At 39.6% G+C, this 15,440-nt stretch overlaps 1 protein-coding gene across 2 annotated transcripts in view; it reads right to left on the bottom strand.

The window, feature by feature from the left end:
- The window catches only part of PPP2R5A (protein phosphatase 2 regulatory subunit B'alpha), a 78,411-nt gene extending 63,283 nt beyond the window's left edge, over positions 1–15,128 (bottom strand). For both annotated transcript variants that reach the window (XM_033198674.1, XM_033198675.1), the window contains exon 1: positions 14,176–15,128. In XM_033198674.1, the coding sequence (XP_033054565.1) occupies positions 14,176–14,356 (181 nt within the window). In that variant the 5' untranslated portion in view covers positions 14,357–15,128. The remainder of the gene's footprint in view (positions 1–14,175) is intronic.
- Positions 15,129–15,440: the final 312 nt, after the last annotated feature.

Here is a 15,440-nt window from a genome sequence, read left to right as displayed (position 1 = left end):
GTTTGATAATGTTCTAATATATAAATGTATGCATTATTTTAAGAAAACCCCTACAATACTAAAACTTTCAAGAACATAAATATTTCCATGCTTTAATCAATTACCATTCAAATGTAAGTATATCCGCAACTACTGCTATTTTTTATTTCAAAAAATTAACTGGGCTGGGCATGGTGGATCACGCCTGTAATCCCAGCACTTTGCAGGGTCAACGTGGGCAGATCACTTGAGGTCAGGATTTCGAGACCAGACTGGCCCACGTGGCGAAACCCTGTCTCTACTAAAAATACAAAAATCAGCCAGGCGTGATGGCTCACACCTGTAATCCCAGCTTCTCAGAAGGCTGAGGTAGGAGAATTGCTTGAACCCAGGAGGCAGAAGTTGCAGTGAGAAGATTGCACCACTGCACTCTAGCTTGGGTGACAGAGCGAGACCCTGTCTCAAACAAACAAACAAAAACAAACAAAGTTCAATTCTCTAGAGCAGAACCTAAGCTCTACAGACATTCCACTTCCTTCTACCATCAGCATAGATGGGCTTGGGATGGTGGTGGTGGGCAAATCCAAGAACCCTGAAAATTACATAAAATATTATATACATATTTTAAAACGGCACATTCTTTAAATTGGATTTTCCTTTTTTTTTTTTTTTTTACAATTATTTAAGACCTTTATTAACAGGTGCTTGCAGTTTGTTGACTTTTTTGAAAAAATCAAGTTGTAAACTTTTATTACAAATTAAAAATGAAGTTCTTAAAAATCTCAGCTTGACCAGATATGAAACAATTTAAAAACCTTTAAAGGCGTATTGAGAAAAACCAGGCTTTTTAAAAAAACACGTTTGTTATTACCAAAAAGAGACGTCTTTAGGTAAAAATAATAAAAACCCCATGCTGCATAGATAATGCAGATAGTTCTATTTATCTGGTCAACGGGCAAAAAGCAAGCACTTAAGGTCTTCAGCTCCAATCTTTTGTTCATTTCTTATTGCTGGAATTTCGTATAATCTCCATGAAATTAAATACTAGTGCTCTTAGAAATTATCTCCTTTCCTTTAAACATAAGAAACTTATAAGCAAGGTTTCAAATGAGTTGGTTCAGTATTTCCAGAAATAAAAACTTTATTCACAAACAATTCTAAATTGACTATAATATTTTTCATTCAGAAATTTGCTATTTGTAATATTCTATTAAGAGAAAATAATAGGCTATCGAACAATATACACAGTATGATCCCACTCATGGGTAAATATGAGAAGATGCTCAAAAATTTAAGAGAGATTTCCTCTGGGTGGGAATTTTTACTTTCTACCATTGTAAGATTCTCCTTTGAGTTGTTTTAACAGTGAGTGTATAAGTTTTTACAAAAATAATACATAATGGGGTAGTTTAAAATATGACACTTCCCATTACATATTCTTTAAATGAGTTTATTTTAGAAAACCATGAAAACTGAGATTCGCTTATGACTCACAGCAAGTATTGTATTATAACCTAAAATAGTCATTCCTGTTCTATAGGAGAAGTTACTTCTCTAGATCTTAAACAAATTAGTTCTTAAAAATATACAGAGCGTATCCAGGTGATCCAAATTAAAAATAGATTATCAAACAGATGAAGTACCAAAACCAATGACTAGATACACGGCAGCTAGGTGAAGGCTGAGTTATTTTTACCTTTCCTACATGAATAATCAAAATTTCTTATGGGCCGGGTGCGGTGGCTCACACCTGTAATCCCTGCACTTTAGGAGGCAAAGGCAGGCAGATCACTTGAGGTCAGGGGTTCGAGACCAGCGTGGCCAACATGGCAAAACCCTGTATGTACTAAAATACAAAAATTAGCCAGTTGTGGTGGCAGGAGCATGTAATCCCAGCTACTCGGAAGGCTGAGGCAGAAGAACTGCTTGAACCCAGGATGCAGAGGTTGCAGTGAGCGGAGATCAAACCACTGCACTCCAGCCTGGGGGACAGAGCAAGACCCTGTCTCGAAAAAAAAGAAAAAAAAAAAAAGTCTTATGAAAGCAATATGACTGTGGGAAATAAATGCATCTTAAAAGCACTTCATTGTTGTATTTGCTACTTTATGTTCACTCTGGATTCAAAATTAGGTTGGTTCATTCACTGGAAGCACAAATGCATGTGGAAAACTATTTGAGGAAATGATATCTAACTTTAATTTCAGCTTGTCTGGAAGTTTTAGTGGAAGAATAAAATCAGTCAAGTGGTAGATTAACCCAATTGACTTTTATTTCCAAGTCTCTGTTATCTTTACCTAACTTTTTTCCTCTCTCAAATTGAGAAGAAATGATCAGAAAGATAGTACTATGCTAATGTGGAAGAGTATTTTAAAAAGTTTTCAAAAACTTTCTGTAAAAGGGGACCAGAATATACCGAACATTTCCAAAAGAGGCAAAAATAAGTAGATTCTAATCAGTTCTTGATAATCTACAATAATTTCTTCAAGTTAATTACAGATCATTATAACTTTGAGTGGTGACTCCAAAATCTAACTGTGACACAAATGTGCTGAATGATTAACAATTCACTTCATCTTATTTCTCAGTACTCATTCATAAAACAAATGCTCTCATATTTTTTTGAGAAAAACTTTAGGTTACCTAAAAAGGAGAGAGAGGACAGTGCTAAAAAGAAGACCTCAAAGAAGATCAATGAAGCATTTTTATTTTTTTTTTTTTTTTTTTTTTTTTTTTTTTTTTTTTTTTTTTTTTTATTTTTTAAAAATTTATTAATTCATCGAAAATAGCAATGATAAAACCATCATATGCGAACATAACTTCTGTAAAAGAACCACGGTTTTCAAAACAAAAAATTATCAATAAGAACGGCAATCACATTTTTTTGTAAATTTCTGGTGTATGCTGGCATAGTTTGGATATTTGTCCCCATTCAAATCTCACATTGAATTGTAAAATGAAGCATTTTTATATCAGAAGAATTTAAGAAACAAAAATCCCTTGCTTTAAAGGGTCTTAGAAAAATCTACATTCAATACTGGCTTACTTGCCCAGCACCTATAGTCTAAAGGTCTAAAAGTCTAAAGACTATAGTCTATAGACTTAGTCTTAGTCTTTAGTTACACTAAAGACTATAGTCTAAAGACTTACTCATTCAGCTTTTACAATTTCTACTCACCTTACGCAAATCTCATCTCAAGTTATCATAAAGAAACGTATTGGCTGGGTGCCGTGGCTCACACCTGTAACCCAGCACTTTGGGAGGCCGGGATGGGTGGATCACGAGGTCAGGAGTTTAAGACCAGGCTGGCCAACATAGTGAAACCCTGTCTCTACTAAAAATACCAAAAAAAATTAGGGAGGCGTGGTGGCAGGTGCCTGTAATCCCAACTACTTGGGAGGCTGAGGCAGGAGAATCACATGAACCTGGTAGGCGGAGGTTGCAGTGAGGAGAGATTGTGACACTACACTCCAGCCTGGGCGACAGAGTGAGACTTGGTCTCAAAAAAAAAAAAAAAAAAAAATTTCTCTTGATAAGGTTCTCAATTATAAATATTTATCAGTTGCACTCTAAGGAAATAAGGTACTAAACTTTGCTTCAGTCCAGGTAACAAACATCTTCCATTTAATAGAGGAATCAGCAACCAACTGAGAAGAGCAAGTCATACATGACCGGCACAAGAATGTAACCTACCTAGGTTTTGTTTTCATCTATTAAATGCTAACCAGTTTAGTGTTGCAGGTAAACATTACACAGTTATAAATCATCCTAAAATTGTAAATTATTTTATGATATAAAATGATGTTTTTCTTTCAATCAGTTTAACAGCTTTTGCTTCATTCTTTCATTCAATAAATATAAAACAGCACTGACTATCTAAATGCTGTGTAGGAAGATATGGCTCTCGGGTCTCAAAGCACTTATAGTCTAAAGACAAAAAGCAGGCACTTTAAGTAACCTTATTCATGCAACTTGTCCCAGCAAGATTTTATGATCTTCTTCATGCACATAACAATGACATCTTCTCATGCAGTGTACACAGAAGACGTTCTATTGAGTAGGGAATAGATAATCCCAATTTGGCCAGGAGACTATGTGGCCAGCAACCCAAACTATCAGTGCCTTCTTAAAAGCAAATCTGAAAGTCTTGGCAGGCCATTAAAGGTTAATATAAAGAATATAGCTACTGTTTAGAAGTCATAGAAATTACCAAATGGGCACTCTTTGATTCACATATGCAGTGGTCTATTTTATATTTACAACTGGGTTTCTAAATGGCATCTCAATTTTAAAATTTCCAAAATACAACTCTGGATTTTCCCTCTATATCTGGTTCCCCCTCCAGTGTACTCCTTTCTCGGTGGTGGGACACATTCCTATCTACCCAGGTGTCCAAGCTAAAGCATCCGAGAGAGTCATCCTGGACTCCTACACCTCTGCCTTTCCATCTCCTCCCAAACAATTCATTAACAAGGTCCTATCTAAGATATATCTCAAATGCATCTTTCTGTCTCTATCTTGGGTTACTACCCTAGCCCAAGTAACCTAATGTCTTACCTGGCTTATTAATCTCGTAACTGGTCCTCCTAAAAATCTTGTTCTGCTACAATGCATTCTTTACCCAGTAGAGACAGTAATTTTTAACTGCCAAACTTTCTGAAAGAGTTGTCCATACTTACTCATTCAGCTTTTACAAGTTCCACTCACTATCCACCTTACACAAATCTCTTTTCACGTTATCAGTCCTCCAAACGCCTCTCACGTCACCAATGTTGCCTAAAGACTAACAAACCCATGGAAACTTTTCAGTTCTTACTGGGCTTGTCCACAGTTATCCACTGTTACTACTTTCCCCATCCATCCTCCAGTTTGTAAAGACTCTCTTCCCCTGACAGCCTCGTCTCCACTCTCTCCTGTCTTCTGTGGCCCCCACTCCAGCTGTCTGTCTTGGCTCTTGGTTGTACCTTTTCCCCTTACCCATTATCTCAATGTTGGTATTCCTTGGCGTCTTCTCATTCTATCCATTTTCAGTGGGCAGCCATTTCTACTTCAAGTGCTTCAAATGCCACGTATAAGCCAAAGACTCTCAAATTACCTCTAGCATATTGCGTCATATCCAAATAATCTACCTTCCTACTAGGCAGCTTCACTTCAATTTACCATGGACACTTCGACCTGTCCAAAAAATAACCATTATCTTCTCCTCCCAAATCTAATGTCTCCCTTTTTCCCTTTCAATAAACTGCTATCATACATCCAGTTGCCCAAGTTAGAAATGTGTCATCGTTGATTGTTCCCTCTCACCAGATTTTGCCTGTGATACCACCCCATCCCCACTTGGACAAGCACCTTTATCTCTTGTCTGGATTACTGTGTCAGTATCCTCACTAGTGTTATTCACTCTCATTTCCCAATACACTCTTCATGGTACTGTAAGGTATAAATGCAATAAAGTGCCTACATCCATTCTTCAACATAGCAACAAGACTATGCACTAGACCCTAAATGTTGTTCCACTTCTCTAGTGATATAGAATGTATCACATAGAGATATAGAATGTAACCTATATTCTAGATCACAGCTATGTAAACCGCTAGTAATTCCCAAAATATACTATGCTGAATTACCTCTGGGTCTTCATAGATTGTCTTTTGGGTGGACCTCTTAGCCCATCTATCTTGGCTTAACATCTTCTGGCCTTTTAGATGGCAGTTTACCTGTCACTTTCTCCAGGAAACTTGCCCTGATCTCTCCCCTCCCATACCAAAACAGGACTGAGTCCTTCATCTACTCCCTTAACATTTTAGAGCTTATTCTTATCATGACACTTATCACATTACTTGAAACTGCCTGCTTACAAGTCTGTATTCGCCACCAACTATAAACTCCTAAAGACATTAAATTTGAAAAGAAAAAGCATTCATAATTTTATTCACTTTACTAAGCTTTAATCTCTGCAGTGGTTCACCAAAATTTTATGCACTACGGAAAACCAAAGAAAGGAAAAGATTTCAGTACTAGATTTTTGAAAATAAAGTGTGTGTCTAATTTCATAGCAAACAAAATCTTTTGCCTCTGGCCAATTTAAAGAAAAATGGTAGGGCAACTTTGTTGTTGTCGTTATTTGTTTTAATAAAATCAGAAACATATTCCTACAGAAGTTATGTTTTATTTTACTTTTAACTTCAATAGATATTTTTCTTTAGAAAAGCCTGTTGAAAAGCTGTTTTTAAAATCTACTCAGTTTTGCTCATCAAAATTCAGCAATTATAACAAAAACTGTCTCATCTTTTTCACTTTTATCAATTTAGAGGCAGGGGATTAACAATGAGTTCAAACAATCATTGACTTACGGTAATAGCCATAATTATGGAATATCCTTGACACAATGTGAAACGAAGGCAAAACCAATTAGACAAAATATACAATTTTTTAAAATCCGCGTTCTGCTGAAAAAATACACAATTTTAGATTTGATACTTTCCTCCCTACCTTAAAGAAAACTTATCTGATGAAATGGCAAGATATTTATTAGAATAACAAGAGTGAAATCAATTCCCAACGGAGGCTAAACCAGAATGACTTCTGAGATCCCACTCAGCACTGGAAAGCTCAACTAGATATAACACACAGTAAGGTTATAGTAGCTGCAATTAGCATCACCATTCCAGTAGGAGGAGTGTGTTTCCAAGAAATCCCTTGTCTTCATCTTCAGTATCCAAGTTAGACTACCCTCACCAAAAAAAAAAAAAAAAAAAAAAAAAAACAGTCCCAGTATGTTTCTTCAGGAAACCCAATCAAAATTACGGGATTTCTAAAATTCTTCATTACTCACTTAAAAGGCCCACATAAATAAAATCCTTCAGGTAACAGTTCAAAAAGACAGATATAAAAACGAGGCCTGAAACTGCTTATTAGTCAACATCCTGCTCAGAGAAGTAGAGTTTATTTTGCATAATCCCAGTCTGTCATGTACAACTCTTTCAGCAAAGCATTTAGATTCCTTGTTACATAATAATACACTAAAAGTGACTATATATTTCAAATCTGTTCCTTTTACCTCCCTTCAAGGACATCCTTATAAAAAAAAAGATTGCATCTCAAACTTAGAAATTACTGCAAACAAATTGTTTCAGTTATTTTATATATACAAGTCCACGTCTAGGAGTCAATCCAGTATTACTTTTCCTCACATATTTTATCCAGTAACTTTCATAGCAACAAATCACTCAATAATGTTACACGTCACTCATACTATTCATTGGCAAAATACAAATAACCTTTTGTTTTAAACCTACATTCACTATTTACTGCCAAGATATTAAGGACCCAGAATTCATTTACTTTAAATCAAGCTTGTCCAACCCACCTTATTTTGTTGTTGTTGTTCTGTTTCATTTTGTTTTAGGCTTTTAGCATCCTGAAGCCATAGTTTTTAGTTTCTGTCTCTAGTGATAAGCAGAAAAGAGGGATGAGGAAGGGGCTTTACTGGCACAACCAAAAACAGAAACTAAGAACCCGTGACTGTATTCTCTCCCTTGGATACCCCTGTTTTAAATAACCCTGAACCAGTTTTAGGCATAAATATATTAAAACCAAAAAACTGGGTGAGGCAGTGATTCACACCTGTAATCACAGCTTTTGGGAAGCCAAAGACGAAGGATCACATGAAGCCAGGAGTTCAAGACCAGTCAGGGCAACATAGCGAGAACCTGTCTGTACAAGAATAAAAATAAAAAACAGCTGGGTGTGGCAGCACACACCTGTAGTCCCTAGCTACTTGGGAGAATTGCTTGAGCCCAGAAGTTTGAGGCTGCAGTGAGTTATAATTGTGCCACTATACTCCAGCCTGGGTGATAGAGCAAGACTCTGTTTCAAGAAAATACAGAAAACCAAAAAACAAAACAGAAGAGAATCAATCTGTGGTAGACAGCACCAAACATCACTAAAAGGAGCACAATCAACAAAGGGGTGACTAGAAGAAAACCAACAGATAATTTCTTCATCAAAACAGTGATTCTGTCTCTATGACCACATTGTGCACAAAATACTGTACTTGGTACCTTAACAGGATTTGAAAAAACAGATAATAACTTCTGCTTTCACGGAAAAATTCACCATCTCGTTCTGGAGAGAGAGCATCACAACACAACAACTGAACACCCACCCCAACAACAAATCAACTAACACAAGTATCATTCAAACTGGTTATCAGAAAAGACAAAGACAAAATAGGAATATGGAATATAAGCAGCCCTGAGTTCTCACTGCCCTATCTTCGATAAAAAGCTGTGGTCAAGATTAAGTTAGAAGATAGACACGAAAACACTCTGGAGAAAAGCATTTCTTGATGTGAAATAAAAATAAGGCATGACCAAAATGCAGTAAAGTTCAAGAATAGTTCCTTTGTTCAATATCTTGTATTTAACACATACAATGGTAGTATCAGGCCTAGATCTTCAAGTAACAGAACAGTGTTGTGAGCATACAGAGGAAACTAGTTTGATATCCCAAAGTGGTTGAAATCATTACTTATTATCCTGAACGATGGGATTAAAATTAAGCAAACCTGTATATGTTCTTTTACTTGCCAGCTCCAAAAATCACAGAGAAAAGAAAATTGACCACCTTACATCAAATAATAGTTGGGCTTTAATTACGGTAGTGACAACAAACCAACAGAATCATCCCATCATACCTAAAACTCCAGAATCTAATGGCACTATCTCCCCTTCAGGAAAGTACTTAATAAGCCATAGGGGGCAGCAAAGTTAAGAGAGTGAAATGTAAATAGCAGGAGGTGAAGCCAGGGCAGGAAATGTTAATAGGCTGGGTAATGAACCATGAGTATCAGAGAGAAAAGGACAAAGTCTCAATTAATGAATTAAATCAATAGACAGACAATGCTAACCGGGTGATTCTCAATCCTGGCTGCACGTCAGAATCACCCTGTGAACTTTTAAAAATACTGTAAGTGGATTTTACCTTAGGCCAATTAATCTACAGTCTCTTGGGGACGTGCCCAGGTATTGATTTTTTGTTTTGTTTTGTTTTGTTTTAAACTCTCCAGGTATAGGCCAGGTGCAGTGGTTCACACCTGTAATCCCAGCACTTTGAGAGGCCAAGGCAGGCAGAGCACCTTGCATCAGGAGTTTGAAACCAGCCTGATCAGCCATGGCGAAACCCCCATCTCTACTAAAAATACAAAGAGTAGCTGGGCATGGTGGTGCATGCAAGAGAATCGCTTGAACCTGGGAGGCAGAAGTGGCAGTGAGCTGAGAGATCGTGCCACTGCACTCCAGCCTGGGGACAGAGTGAGAACTCAGTCTGAAAGAAAAATTAAAAAATAAAATAAAAAACAACCTCTCCAGGTATAGCCAGTATTGGGAACCACAGTGCTAAACACATAAAAACAAACTAGTCTTTATCCCCAGCTTTTTACAAAAAGCTAACTTTTAAAAATGAAGCACAAAAATCTAAATGTGTTATTTTTGTTAGTAAACCTGTCTTTGAAATCCAAAGCAGCAATAACTCCTTAAAGACTAATTCATCTTTGTAATTTTATCAAGAGAAAAATGTTATTCTTGCAGGTGAAAATGGCTAAACTGAAGCTGAAAGGAATGAGTCATCACTCATACAGAAAGACAACTTAAATCCACTGTTTACATGACAGTAACATACTACAATGGTTAAATTATTTTACCAAATACATTTTATTGGATTAGCACTTTATTCAGTTAGACACTTCAGAAAATAATCCACAATTAACAATTAGATAGGATAATAAAATGGAGGGAAGGAGGAGATGATCCTAAACAGGAATTCTAAAGATGTTAAAATAGGTTTAAATAGAAGAGTTTTGCCTTTATGTGACGACTAGAAGTGAACACTTTATCTGCAATTTCTCTTAAGTATATCCTAAAAATATTTTAAGTTTTTTAGAAATAAATCTTCCAGAAGAGATATCTCAGAAAATAGTCCTAAAATGACTAAAATGTTATTTCCCTTTGTAAACAATTTTCTTAACATCTTCAGATGAATTTGAACTCTCCTCTAATGGCATCCCAATTGTGTTTAGATGGAATGATAGTAACTTTGAGAAGATCTATAAACCTTAAAAGTTGAGTGAGTAGTACTATTTTCTCTCCACAAAAAGGTTTAGCTATAGAACTTAAGATAATGTCAGTGTTCTTGTTCCACAATTACCTTAGGTCACCTACTCTAGAAAACACACATTTTACCCCCTAAAGGTAAGAAAGCACTGCAATCAACACCACTATTACTGGCCTCAATACCTCCAGTGGGACCCAGTTGCTAAGAAAGAACCAACAAAGAATCTGAGTGCTACTCGGGAAAGTTTTACCTCTTCTGAAGGGGATTTCAATCTCAAAGCCAGTTTCAGCTTGATCTTGCTATTTATTTCCTGGCTGTCTCCTATGAGGACTGCACATCTATACAATTCTACTGGTTAGTCTGATTTCTTCGCTTGGTAAAAAAATCTTACCACAACTTTTAATATTTTAAAGAGTCTGACTTAATCCTATTTCCATTTCTACACTCATGCTGAAAGATGTTACAGCTGCACTTCACATAAATCATATCTGAAAACTGATTATAAATAAAATCACACTTTAAATACACTAGGAAAGTTTACCATTTAAGTAAGTAATCCTATTAATAATCCTTCATTTAAAGATATTTTAATCTGGATTTTCAAGTATTTAAGAGAATGGGAACTAACATTCTTTGCCTATTTTTAGGTACTTAAATTATTTCCCTTAATCCCCACAGGCCTGGGGAGATTGAAGGTATTATCCCCATTTTACAGATAACGAAAAAGACTTAGAAAGATTAAAAATTTACCTTTGACCCAGGACTAACCCCGAAGACCCAACTCTATCACACTGCTTCAAATTTACGTAAAACAGTTAACAGCACAAATACTGAAATCGTTTAACCTAGGTCCCAGTGTCAGTTGCAACATCATCCAGATAAGTAATCACAGGCCAGAAAACTTCTTTTTAGGCCTCACCTTTCTCATCAATAAAATGGGACTACTGATCTTGCAAAAAGTTCAGGGATGACCCAACGAATAGGATGTTTGTAAAAATACACTGAGCCACGGATTATCAAATAACAGTATTACCCTTACTAGGTGTGAAAAAGCAGGAGATACACAGGTATTAAGGGTTACACATCTTTGGATTGTTTCACTTGATATGAACAATACTGTTCTATAATTTAAGAAAATTTTTAAGGTAAAATAATTTTAAAATGCTAAAATGTTATATGAATGTAAGGCATCAATATAAATGTAAGGCATCACTACTTTACCAAACCAGTCCTTCCAGAATCTTAAACAAAATAGGTTAAACAGACTGAAAAGCCTTTTAACAAGGCTTGTTTATTAAATACTTTCAATTATAGAACAATTTATTCTGAACATTTTTGCCATTAAAATCCTACAACCCCCTTACTAAATGATTTTGCACAAATACTTCTTACAGGTGAAAAGGTTGGATTATTTTGTTAATCCTTACTATGCTTTGAAGAAAACTAGTTGGCACCTTTCCAGTTGAGATGCATGTGGTCAAAGTATAACACAAGCAGGCTGGTATAAACACTTAAAAGATCTTGGAGTCCATGGATATCTGAATCACTCCACAGTAAGATGGTATTTCAGAGGAGGAAGAAAATTCTCTTTCATACACATACTAAAGGGCTTTCCACTGTTTTTGTGAAGGCCACAAATGGAAAAAACTACCACTCGCAGAAAAAACACAACACTGTGGTATCAAGTACACTGCCAAAGTTCCAACTGAAGCAATTGAATGTCTTTTTTTTTTTTTTTAATCACTTTCAAGCATTTTGGCATCTGGAGTAAAAGAAGTTGTTCCTATTAGTTTGTAATCCAAGTAAGGGTCTTATTTCCTCAATTAAATTTGCATAAGTTTATCCTGAATACATAATTTTCCTTATGATGAATACCGTATTTTCATGCAAATATCTACAATTAAAGTAAAGTTCCAATCTACTTTTTTCTTTACTAGTGACCAAATAGTATATGGCACCTTCAACCTGTTGAACCCTACCTCATATAACTTAGATGATTACTGACTCTATCCATATTTTTGCCAGGTTTTTAAAAGCAAAATGTGGCCAGGTGCGGTGGCTCACGCCTGTAATCCCAACACTTTGGAAGGCCGAGGTGGCCCGATCACCTGAGGTCAGGAGTTGGAGACCAGCCTGACCAACATGGTGAAACCCCATCTCTACTAAGAATACAAAATTAGCGGGCCGTGGTGGCGCATGCCTGTAATCCCAGCTAGTTGAGATTACTTGGGAGGCTGAGGCAGGAGAATTGTTTGAACCCGGGAGGCGCAGGTTGCAGAGAGCCGAGATGGTGCCATGGCACTCCAGCCCAGGCAACAAGAGTGAAACTCCGTCTCAAAAAAATTAAATTAAATTAAATTAAATTAAACAAAATTTAAAAAAGCAAAACGTATCAAAGCTGCATCTCCTGGCCTGAAAACAACCAAATGTTTAATATTCAATTATTTTTATTAAAGTATACTATTAAGAAGTACAACACTAAGAAACTAGAATATCTGACTAAAAAGCAAATTAAATAACTATGAAATAACCCTAGCACGAAACCTTCAAACTACATAGTTTGACAATTTAATGGGAAAAAAAAATCAGTAGTGTAAAAAAACTATGATTTTTAAATAAGTGTAAAATTTAAAATCTATGAATAGCAAAGACGATATTCTTTTATAGCTATGACATCATTCAAGAATTAAAGCCTTGGCAATGCCTATCATTACAGTCTACCATTTTGCTATGTAATTTTAACAATTTTTGTATGCTAAAGAGCAATCAAATGATAAATTCGATAACACAGACTAATCATATCTCAAAACCTCTTTTCAAAAGCCAGTTTGATTCTAACGGTGAGATGTCATGATTTAGAAGCACTCCAAGAGTCAGGGCAAGGTAGGGTCTCAACAGGGTTCTGGAGCTGTTGTAGGTCAACTGTGATTTGATCTGGGTTTTCTTTAGACTCCTTTAAACTAAGGCTGGATTCACAGGCCCAAAGACAAATGAGAACCAGACTGGCCTTGAAGGAGATGCTGCAGCTTTTTCAAATGAATTGAAAAATCTGAACATCTGATGATATGGATCTCCGTCAGGTTGCAAATTTTATTTAAAAATGTAGGAGCATTATCATCTTGTTCCATCATTTCTATCTCATAAAATGCAAGGACATTAATTAAACATACTGAGTAATACACAAAGAATAAACTAGACCACCAGGAAATAATATCGAAAATCCTCTCAACCTAGTGGGAATAGTGAGCCAAAAAGAGTGCCAAGTTCTCCTGCAAGGCATTAGGCACGGATACCAATTTGAATTCCTGTACAAACCTACAAAGTCCCTGGAATCACTGCCTGGCAAACTAAGTTCCCATTCAATTGCAACTTCTTTATATTTTCAAATAGACCATGTGTATCATCTCAGATAACAGAATATTTTAAATATTCCTGTTCTTTGAGCTACAGGATACCATGTAAACCTAACGATCCAGTGAATAAGATACTACACTGGTCAAATTTTTAGGCTTTTTCTTTATAAATACATCCAAAGGCCAGCTAACTCTTAGCCGATGTTTGCATTCGGATTCCTGGTCTGATGACTCTTGGGGCAATCAATGGGAAGTGGAGTTGAGAAGAGGGTGGGTGCACACGGCTTTATAACTGTAAAAGTAAAGGACTAGCTAAAAGTGGCCGAACAGAGGAGCTGACACTCGGGAAAGTGAAGGTCGGGGAAGGTTCGTGCGGTTGTTAAAGCAAGACCGGGAAAGGGCAAACCTGGAAGAAGAGTGAAGGGCTCTACCTCGCGGGACGCAAAATAGGAAGTGCAGGTTAAGCAAGCGCGCAGGTGGGGAGGGGTGTTGGCCTCCCCTAGGATGGAAAGAGTTCAGGTGAGAATTGGAAGGAAAGAGTCAAGACTTCACAGAAAACCTGTTTGAATAAGGAGGAGGGGGGTGAGGGGACGCCAAGGCATCTTGAGGAACTCGGCTCACACACTACGAGTCCCAGCTGAGAGAAGCCCAGAAGGAAATGGCTCTGCTTGCGCAGAGGCAAGCGTTGCCAGTCCCTGCGCTCGCTCCCAGGACTGCGCCATCGGAGGTTACCTTTGAGCTGGGGCAGTGGGTGCAGCTCTGCCTGGCTGCCCTGGCTGCGAAACTGCGACGAGCCCTGGGAGCGCTTCTGCCTCTGCGCCTTGCGGACCGATTTCCGGGTGAAGCCGTCCACTTTCTCCGAGGCCGAGATGGCGGCGCTGGCAGCCCCCGCCGGCGGCGACGACGACGACATCTCCGCGGCCCTGGCGCTTGGCAGCTCCGGCTGCTGCTTGCAAGGCACGGGCAGCGGCGGAGACGGCAGGAGGAGGCGGGGGAGAGGCGCGGGGTGCTCGCGCCCCTGCGCCCCGGCCCCACGGCCCTCCGGCCCCGGGACGCCGCCGAGCTTCTCCCTCGCCGCCCGCCAACGCCTCACGGCCACATCTCAGCGCCGGAGGTTCCTGGTCCCCCGCGCGCGGCGAGCTCCCGGGGCTGACGGAGGGAAGGGCGGGGGCGGAGAGGGGTGAAGAAGTTGTTGACTCCGGGCGCGCAGGGCGGGTGGAAGAGAGCCCGAAGTTTAGACAACTGAGGCGAGGGCACGGGGTTGCCGGCGCCAAGCGCGCCTCTCGTCGCTTCTGCCCCGCTCGCCAGCCAGCCGGTCGGCCAGCACCTCAGCGGCTGCTGCCGGCGTAGCCCGCCCTGCCTGGAGCCTCTTCCCGGGGCGCTGCCATCGCGGGTCCCCTCGGAGCCACTGCCGCTGTGCCCGCTCTTCCCGGTCAGCGCCGGCCCCTCATCGCCCGGGGCGCTGCCCCGTAGCCCTGGCCCTCTGCGTGCACACACTCCTCCTTGCCGCGCTGGGCGGCCCGAACCCCCTCCCCCACGCGCCCGTCGGCCGCCCACGGAGAACCCCCGGCGAGCGACCGCTACAACTTGAGAAGGTGGTTGGTACAGGCGAGCGGGGAGTGTGTGCGCGTGTGTGCGCGTGTGCGCGCGCTAGGGCGCGCGGCCCGGGGAGGGGCCTCGCGAGGGGTGGGGAGGGAGGAGTTTGACTGACAACTTCCGCGGGGTCCCGCCCGCCTCTCGGTGCGGCGGCGGGGGAGGGGGCGGGAAAGCACGTCAGTCTTGTTAGCCAATCGCACGTCTAAGCGGCAGCGACGGCGTGGGGTGCGGCCTCTTGAGGCAGAGCAGTGGGGCGGGCTGTGTGACGGGCTTCGGCCACAGCCAATCGTAAGTGAAGAAGGCGAGCGGGGGTGCCCCTGCGTCACAACAAATGTGGCAAATCTCTTGAGAGGGAGTAGAAGCGCCCCTCCGCCAGCGAGCACTTTTGCGCTCATGCGCGA

This window comes from Trachypithecus francoisi, unplaced genomic scaffold, assembly GCF_009764315.1.
Source record: "Trachypithecus francoisi isolate TF-2019V2 unplaced genomic scaffold, Tfra_2.0 Lachesis_group5, whole genome shotgun sequence".
Lineage (NCBI taxonomy): Eukaryota > Metazoa > Chordata > Mammalia > Primates > Cercopithecidae > Trachypithecus > Trachypithecus francoisi.
Note: the sequence above shows the minus strand (reverse complement) of the source record. Positions and strands in the feature narration are given on the sequence as shown.